The sequence below is a fragment of the Myodes glareolus genome, chromosome 25, assembly GCF_982192425.1.
Source record: "Myodes glareolus chromosome 25, mMyoGla1.1, whole genome shotgun sequence".
Lineage (NCBI taxonomy): Eukaryota > Metazoa > Chordata > Mammalia > Rodentia > Cricetidae > Myodes > Myodes glareolus.
In genome coordinates this window covers 15,658,137-15,667,569 of record NC_142050.1, presented here as the reverse complement: position 1 = coordinate 15,667,569, position 9,433 = coordinate 15,658,137, and the positions used below count along the sequence as shown (strand labels likewise).

The window sequence follows — 9,433 nt, the reverse complement described above, 5'->3', positions numbered from 1 at the left end:
GTCTTCATGCTTGTATGACAAGCACTTCAATCACTAAGCCGACCCCCAGTTCATATTATTTTCTCTGCTAGTGCGTTCTGTGTCAGCTTGGTCCAAGCTGGTGCCAGTTTAGGAGGGGCCTCCAGTGAGAAAATGTCCCCTCCAGACTTTCTGTGGGAAGATTGAAGCGGTCGTGCATTTCTTGACTGATGGTAGATTTAGGAGGGCCCAGCTCACTGTGGGCAGTACCACCCCGGGCTGGTGCTCTGGAGGCTATCGGAAAGCAAGCAGAGAAAGCCATGAAGAGAAATCCAGTCGGCAGGACTCCTCCTGGCTTCTGTTTCAGTTCCTGCCTCCAGGCCCCTGAACTGCTTGAGTTCCTGCCCTGACTTCCCTTTGATGATGGATTAAAATGTGTAACCATACGCTAAAATAAACCCTTTCCTCCCAAGTTGCTTTTGGTCACGATGTTTTATCACTGGAATAGAAACCCCAACTAAGCAATCGCCGCTCAGAGGGTCCCTGCCCACCCGTCTGTGTCAGCGTACACCAAATGTCACAGGAGATACATAGGTAAGGACTGTTTCTGGGTGGTTTAAAGTGGGTGATAGGAAATGGAGCTGGTGTGTCAGTTCAGTAATTGTGAGTGCCAAATACTAAGGGTATAAAGATGACAGGATTATGTCTTCAAAAGACAGGAATAAAAGAGCTTTGTGTGAGACTGCATCTCCTGGCTGGAAGGCTGCCTGTGAACAGACAAGAAAAAAAATGCGCTCCAATCTTATTTTGTCAACATCTGTATGGACTTATTTTTTTAAGAATCAAATATCCCTGAAGGGCTACAAAATTTATAGATGGCTTAAATCTCATCTTTGTAAATATCATTACAAGAATATAGCGATAACCTGAATGCAGTTTCTCTGGTAAGTATAGATGCTAAAGGGTGGGCACACGTGTATATCAAAAGGGGGGTTTTGAGGAGGCAAAAGGCATCTCTTTCCAGCTGCCACTTGGGTATCCATCTTTCTATCAACTGTACATTGCAGCTCCTTTGTCATAGCTTCTGGCCCATGGATACTCATCTTGCTGGAGAAGAGCCCCAAGTTAAAACAGAGCCAAGTACTCTAGCAGGGAGAAAGGTTGCCAGAACAATGCAGGGAATTAAAAACTCAGGACAAACCACCACCATTAGCAAGAGAGGCTTCCAGAGAGTCAAGCATGCAAATCTATGTAGCTATTGCCCATGCATTAAAGCATCGGCATCTGGTCTATGGAGGCGTGCCATGGAGCCAGGTGAAATCAATCTTAGGCTTCCTCTGTCATTATGTAAATGAGATAGGTAATCAAGCATGACCAGCTATAGCCGACTCACAGTAGACAAGATGTTATGTCACTTTATTTTAACTGTATGATTTATCAGAACAATTATTAACATACAAAGTACCATTCAGCTCAACTGCAGGTATAGGCAGTGACAAGTATCTAATTCTTAGAAGGATGATTTACTCGCACAGTCGGTCCAGACACATTACCCTAGGAAGGTTCATAAACAGACAAGGCGACTTTCACATTGCCGCTTCTCACGCATGTATGTACAGGTATGGGTGTCTTCCGCAGCCCTTTCTATTCTTGGTGGATTCATTTTCTTGCCCTCATAGAGACAGTTCCTTCTTTTTACAGAGAAGATCGTTGTTTTTTGCTGTCCACCTGACAGTGCTCTGTAAATTAGTACTACCCTTCATACTCACAAAGCAGTAATATCGGCATTGAAATAAATCTCTGCTATAGCTCCTTATGTATTCTGGTATGTTGCACCACCATCAAAGACCTTTTGATGGCCATCATTTTTCCTGCAACAACAGCCAAGTCCAATCATTGGGTTTGAGCAGAGCACACCCATGTCACCGTTTGCTCTATTAACCCTTGGCTTCAAGTCCTGATGATGTAATGAGGGTGGGGTGTGCTGGCAGTCAGAACACTTCCTTATCACAATTTACAGCCATGTAGGAAAAAAAAATCATGCCGCTGGCGATCCAAGTACTCTCACATACCTCTTTCTAAACGTTCACAGTGCAGTATTTTTGTGGCCTAACAACAATTTTCTTACATCATTAAAAATAAACATTTCTATAAAAATATAATACTTTCAATGTTTACACGGACAAAACCAGCTAGAGTAACCTAAGCCACATGCACTATACAGTAGTAAAGCACAAGATTCCACAGAGTAAAACGTGTCAAAAGTCCTGTCCAGAGGAGCTGTTCATTCAAGGTTTTCAAGTGGCTTTTTGTCTGTTTTGAAAATATGCTTTTGCTTAACCTACAATGTGTCCTAATGCAAAATGAGACTCCCCAAAAGAGTTGCCGCCAATTGGTTTAGGTGAGAAGCCTCCACCTGAGAAAGAGTAAATATTTCCAGCCCATTGATCCTTTCTTTCTTTGCTCTCCTTACAAGCCATGACTGGAAATAGTGAATCTTTCAGTTTTATTGTCCTTTAAAAACATACTGAGTGGTCTTTACAAAGGTTTATCACCACAAGTTACTTATTTTCAGAGTTGTCATTAAAAAAAAACAGATTTAAAAAAAACAACTATGTGTCCACATTCATTATATCAGAACAAAATCTCTCTCAGTTGAATTTTTGTTTGCTGAGACAGGGTCTTACAACTCTCACCCACGTTGGCCTGTCAATCCTTATGTGGCCAAGGCTGGTTTCGAACTTGTGGTACTCTGTCTGTCTCAGCTTCCCCAACACTGGAATTACAGGTGTGAGCCACTACTCCTGGCTAAACATATGAGATTTAAATGACAATATTTTACTGTAACAAAGTTTGTTTTTGAAAAACCTTCCTATGGCCATCTATGTACAATCCATAAAATCCCTGATACTTTATGAATACATCTCATGTCATGCTATATTGAAAATAAGTACATTGTCTGTGGATGTTCCTGCAACCAAAGGAATGTGCATATAAAAGTTTAAAAGGGAATGTTCACTTGATGGGTGGACAACGTCAAAAATGGGAAATCTCCATGACCACAACACAACAAAATATGTTTAAAAACACTGAGATCCCAACAAGAAGCCTGCTGGGGCCACCACATCTGTCATGCACGAGGCTCCCTCTTCTGAGTTTTCTACGAGAAGTCTTGAAAGTTCACTGTATCACTTCCTTACCAAAAATAAGACTTTAGAAAACTTCGACCCAGAACTGAGGTTTTTGAACTCCAGTGAGATAGGAGTGTTGTCGTAGCTATAGGTTGCCTTTGGTCCTCAGCCTGTGGGGACCATGCTTCCTCTTCTGATGCACTGTCAGATGAGAAATTCCTCAGAATCCAGGAACTTCAATAGTAAATCAATATCTCATAGTGGTGCAGTTTTGGCAAAAGCAAAACAGAGACAAAACAGTAACAACAAAACCATCGGGTGGCCTTTCGAAGGCCAGGCAGTGAGAACTGGTGGGGAAGGTCTAGAGCACTGTCTGTTGGGAGGGGGTTGATGGCCTCCTGCCCATCATGTGTCCACCTCGCCATCAACGTTGTCTTGGGAGGACAACAGAGAAGGATACGGAGCGACACATTTTACATTCACATAAGTCGTGTTCACATGGACGTAGTGCTCCCCGATGAACGTGGAGAAGATTGAGGATATCCTGGAGACCAGTTCAGAAAAAGACGGGCGCATTTCGGCTTTGGGGTGCCAACATTTTAGCATCACTTCGTACCTGTTTCAGAAAGAAATGCCGTGAGAGACAATTTCAAGTGCATCCGTAAAAGTCACGAATTTCAGACACAGTGGAGGGCCCCACCTAGATTCTTACTTACAAGGCATCTGGGCAGTATTCCGGTTGCAAGAGTCTTCTGCCTTGTAACAAGTAAATGGTGATATCAAATGTGTTCACATCCGGATAGGGAGGAGCGCCTCGCGTCATGAGCTCCCAGAGAAGCACACCAAAGGACCACTAAAAACACAAGACCGAGAGAAGCCAGGTGAGAGGACTGTAACCACATAGCTATGGAGGGAAAATCAGTAGGGCTCCGTAAATAATCCTGCCTTGACATATTTAACGCCATTGCTATTTACGGCAAAAATCTCTGTAAAGACAACTAGTAATTGCTATACGTTTCATGGTCTGTTTAAACCAGAATGAGATGAGATAAACATTACAAGTAATTAGAGTCTCCAGAAAAAAAATATGTGACGTCTACACGACGATTAAGATTTAATCTGTGGGTAGTGGAGTACATTTTTGAGTTCTTTCTTGTAGGGTTAAAATATCAGCATGTTCCTACCTTCTCCTTCAATAGTTTTCTCAGAACTTTAGATTTTTATAAATAAAGGTGGCCTCCAAGAAATTAAAAAAATGAATAAACATTTTGTTTATGTATGCTTGCATGCCTGTGTGAACTAATGTGTATCACGTGGATGCACATGCCCATAGAGGCTGGAGGACATTAGATCCCCTGGAACTATTATTATTATAGGTGGTTGTGAGCTGCCTGATGTGGGTGTTTGGAACAGAGCCTAAGTCCTCTGAATAGGAGTCAGTGCTCCTAACTGCTGCTGAGCCATCCCCAGTTTTAGCGATCCAAGCCTCTTCTGGCCTCTGTGGACACCAGGTATACATGTGGTACACAGGCACACACACAGGCAAAACACCAAACTCAAATACAATTGAAAAGACAGGAACTGTAACTGAATCTAAGGATAAAGTTCTTATCTTTAGTACCACAAAATGATTGGCAGGCATGGAAGTCTCCACCATGGAGGTGGCAACCGGGGATCCCTGGGACAAACTAGCTTGTTAGACTAGCTAAACAGAGTGCTCCAGGCTCAGCAAGAGGCTCTGCTTCAGTAAATCCAAGTGAGAAAGACTGAAGAAAACACCAAGGGTCAACATCAGGCCTCCATAAGCAGCTCTCTTGTGCACATGCCCTTACACACACTCTCTCACACATACACATATACACAAACACACACACACAAGTGAAAATACACACACATCAAATAGACACACACATCAAACACACACACACACACACACACACACACACACACACACACACACACACCCCAAAGGGAAAATGTAACCATATATAAATGCTAATGTTAAAAGAAAAGGTCTAAATTAGTGCAAGCAAAAATCTGTATTAAAAGCATAACTAATCAAATTGCTAGGCAACTAAGTTCTCTACTGAAAACTAATTTCAATAAACCTGAAAATCTAAAGTGCCAGATTAATGTGAAACAGCTACATCAGTGTTTTATGGGGAGACCAGAGATAGAAGGTGGGGTTAAGGGAATTCTAAAAATTCCCCAATATATCTGAATTCACACCAGCATAAACATTTAAAGAGTTCTTGACCCTCAGGCCTTGCTGTGTCTATTGAACTACACAGGCATGCATTTTCTAACAGCACGGGTCATGCATATCACCCCTCTCCCCTAGACGTGTACTGAATGTGACAAGCAGAAAAGTCAGTGTGTGCAAGTCACACTCTGAAGAGGACCCAGAATACCAGTTCTTGCTAGGCAATGCTTTCAGGCCACTCTTATACGAAAGAATCAATGGGCAGGGCATGAGCTTGGTGTGTGTGTGTGTGTGTGTGTGTGTGTGTGTGTGGGTGTGTGTGTGTGGGTGTGGGTGTGTGTGTGCGTGTGTTAGAGAAAGAGAATCCATACCAGAAAGAAGGAGTTTAGAACCGAATATAGTTCTGAATACTTAGCAAAGAGAATAATGCATAGCTTTGAACCCAGAGACAGAAGGAAAGTGTCCACTTCCCAGGGCAGCGCTCCAGTTGTTGGAGTTGCCGATGCAGTCACATTAACGGATCTTTACCTTTGCCCAATTACAAGAGCCACCCATCCTGTTTTCAAGTGGTGCATTTATTTTTATTTGTGTGTGCTGATGACTCTTGGATATGCTTTGCGTGTCTACGCTCCTTTGGAGGCTAGAAGACAGTGTTGGATGCTCTGGAGCTGGATTACAGGCAGTTGTGAGCTGCCCGGTGTGGATAATGAGAACTGAACTTGGGTCTTCTGGAAGGGTGGTAGGTGTTCTTTATACCTGAGCCGTCTCTCTAGTCACTACTCTTTTTTTCTTAAACTAAAAGTGTGTGTGTGTGTGTGTGGTGTGTGTGCAAGTGCACACTGCCATGGCAAGTGTGTAGAGGTCAGAGAATAACTCTCAGGAATTAGGTCTCAACTACCACCTTGTGAGATGAGGATGGGCAGCAGACTGAGGTCATCAGGCCTGTGTGCAAGCACCTCTACCCACCAAACCACCTTGTCAGCCCTTAAGAGCTCCCCTGTCCCTTTATTTTTGTAGGAATGAGGATACTGTCTCACACTGTAGTCTAGTTTGGTTTTGAATAGGCAGTAGTCTTCCCACCTCTGCTTCCTGATAGTTGGGTTATAAATATGAGTCATCCTGTCTGATCCAAGAGTCATTAAGATCATTGGGTACTTTGATCAAAGTAGAGAACACAACCCCACCCCCGGGAGGGAGCTAGGTAATTTCACTGTCAACTCAATCTCTCAAGATCAAAGTTTTCATGCCAATCTTATTCTTGCAAGTTATGGTGTCAATGCTGAAGCTCTAGACTTTGAGTGAAAATTTAAGTCCACAGAACAGGAATCTATTGACCTTTGATCTTGCACAAGGAGGTTACTGTCCAAGCTACTAGATAGGTCCCGGACTGACAAACAGTGCTCACGGTATTGCGCAATTAGAACATGACTGTATTATAGACTGATGAGAGAAAAGAGGTACATCTGTGGTTGAAAGTCAAAGGGCACCCACATAGATATGGGAAGAGTGAAAGAAAACAGTTTCCCACGGAACTGGCAACATTTGTCTCAGGGGTTCATGACATCAGACTTCTGGATGGGGTGGTGCAGCGGCAAGACTATACGCATGAAGCTGGGGATGGTGGCAGACACCTACAATCCTGGATGCGGGAAGCTGGGACAGAGTATAATGGATTCAAAGCCAGTATGAACTGCTAGGGACCCTGTTTTGAGCCCCTATCTCCCTCCAAAATACCCCCAGATATTTGTTTTATTAAATGTCTATACTGGAAGTCACATTTCTAGATCTGTGGAGCAGGGGACGTGAGTTAAGGTTAAAATAGGACAGAAAGGTTTTCAATGATGAAAATGGGCTAAACTGAAACTGAGGTGACAGGACTGATTTGTGTGCCTGGAGACTGTGACCACAAAAATGCTCCAGGCTAACGGAGAATCTGGGTGTTGGTGCTGTAGCTCAGCTGGCAGAGTCCTTTCCTAGCGTGCATGAAGCCCCGGGTTCCTCTCCCAGCATATATGAAACCAGGCATGGTGGAGTAGGCCTAGAATTTTAGCACCCAGGGGTGGAAGCAAGAGAATCAGAAGTTCAAGGTCTTCGTCAGCTCTATTGCGAGTTTGGGACCAGCCTGGGATACATGAATGAGATCCTGTCCAAAGGTGGGGTGGGGTTGGGGTTGGGGAAGCTGGCTCACAAATCCTCAAGTGGAGGATTCTGAATAAGAACAGGGAAGGGTACTTCAGGATAAGAGTCATGGAAGCCTGTGGAGCTTGACTCCAAGTTGATGGCGGAAGAGTGTCTGTCATACAGTATAGCATGTGTTAGCATCACTTCCTCCCCAAATTATTACTTTATTTAATCCTTAGAATGGGTTAGCAATGGCAATAACTTCGAAATGTAAATGACTTTACAGTTGCTGTAAGGACAAGGAAGAAGAGGCCATCAGACCCAGGATCTGAAATGGAGAGGGAGGAGAATGGAGGAGAGAGACCCTTGAGCAAAATATACCTTAGGCAAGGGCATCAGAAAGGAATTGGAAGATGCAAGGGACAGGAGTTAGAGGGTCAGAGCTTACATAAAAGCACTGTACTAGACTACAACAAAAACACTTATCTGATGGCCCACCTGTACCCGGAAGATACACCTGACTCAAACAACTCAAAATAAAAGGGGGGTAAGTCTTGATTATACATGCCACCAAAAAAGATCCAAGGATGATGCGGTGCACACGAATATGCTCAATGCTGATATTCATCAGAGAAATTCAGAAAAAGGAAACACAACTTTACTAGATTGACTTAACCTCCCCAAATCTGACAATGCCAAGTGCAGGCGCAGATGCTGAATGCTGGAACCCAATGGGATCACCAGTGGAGAAATGAAATCAAGCAGCCATTCTCTAAAACACTTGGCACTTTCTTACAAGTTTGAATATGTAGGTGTACTACTCCTAAATATCTAAAACAAACAAAAATATACTCATACAAAACTTTTAAGCAAATGCATTGGCAATTATAATTATGTGTTGGTAACTGCCTAAACATAGAATCCTTCAGATGGTGAGTGAACAGATTAAACTTAGTATATGTATACAATAACCCACTACTCAGAAGGACAAACTACTTTCTATAGACTATAGTACTGAAAAAAAGAGAAAGAAAATAGAACTACTAGATGGTTCATAAATTGGTGTGGGAGAATTGTCTGTATTCTGTCAATCATATTTTAATAAAACGCTGATTGGCCAGGCAGGCTGTATAGGCGGGAAAGCCAGACAGGAAGTAGGGGTGGAGCAAAGAGACTCGGAGTATTCTGGGAAGCAGGAAGCTCCCTCCGCCACTCCTGCACAGACCACCGAAGAGACAGGATGTAACTTGCCCAGCTGAGAAAGGTACGGAGCCATGTGGCTAATGTAGATAAGGATAATGGGGTAACATAAGTTATAAGAGCTAATAAGTAGCCTGACCTAATGGGCCAATCAGCTTTATAACTTATAGAGATCTCTGTGTGATTGATTTTCTCTGGGACTTGCCGGCTGTGAGGTACCAGGCAGGACAGGTACCCCAACAAGCCAGCCCCTCATGCTACAATAAATCTCCACTTCTGGGTCTATTTCTAGCACAACTAAAAAGATAAAATAATTGGTTTATTGCAGTGCATTGCAGTGTGACTCACAACAATCAAGAGGGGTAAGAAGCCCAAATGTCTACTAATAGACAGTTCTATTATATGCACAATAGAATTTCACTCAGTTTGAGAAAAGAAGGAAGTCTTTGTCATATGCTACAGCATGGCTAAACCTTGAAAACATCACATTAAGTGAAACAAGCCAGTCAATAAAAGGACAAATGTTTTATAACTTTGATTCTATGAGGTATTTTGTTTTAAAGACAAAAGTAGAGGAGTAACCAGGAGCTGGAAGAAAATGAAAAGGAAAATTTTTGTTCAATTAACATCATCTCAGTTTTGATGGGAGAAAAAAGTTCTGGGGATCTGTTGTATTAAAGGTGTCACAGTAAACACTACTGCAGTAGATGCTTAAATGTGGATAAAATGGTAAATTTCATGTGTTTTCAAGCCAGCAAAAAAATAAATCCGAATGTTGATCTGACCCATCAAAACTACCAATAGAACAATATGTATATTC

At 42.7% G+C, this 9,433-nt stretch overlaps 1 protein-coding gene across 5 annotated transcripts in view; it reads right to left on the bottom strand.

The window, feature by feature from the left end:
- Window positions 1-1,347: 1,347 nt before the first annotated feature.
- Window positions 1,348-9,433, bottom strand: part of Met (MET proto-oncogene, receptor tyrosine kinase) — a 112,876-nt gene continuing 104,790 nt past the window's right edge. For all 5 annotated transcript variants that reach the window (XM_085683709.2, XM_048448994.3, XM_048448995.3 and 2 more), the window contains 2 exons: window positions 3,806-3,942; window positions 1,348-3,705 (listed from right to left, as the gene is read on the bottom strand). In XM_085683709.2, coding sequence (XP_085539835.2) covers window positions 3,495-3,705; window positions 3,806-3,942 — 348 coding nt within the window. In that variant the 3' untranslated portion in view covers window positions 1,348-3,494. The remainder of the gene's footprint in view (window positions 3,706-3,805; window positions 3,943-9,433) is intronic.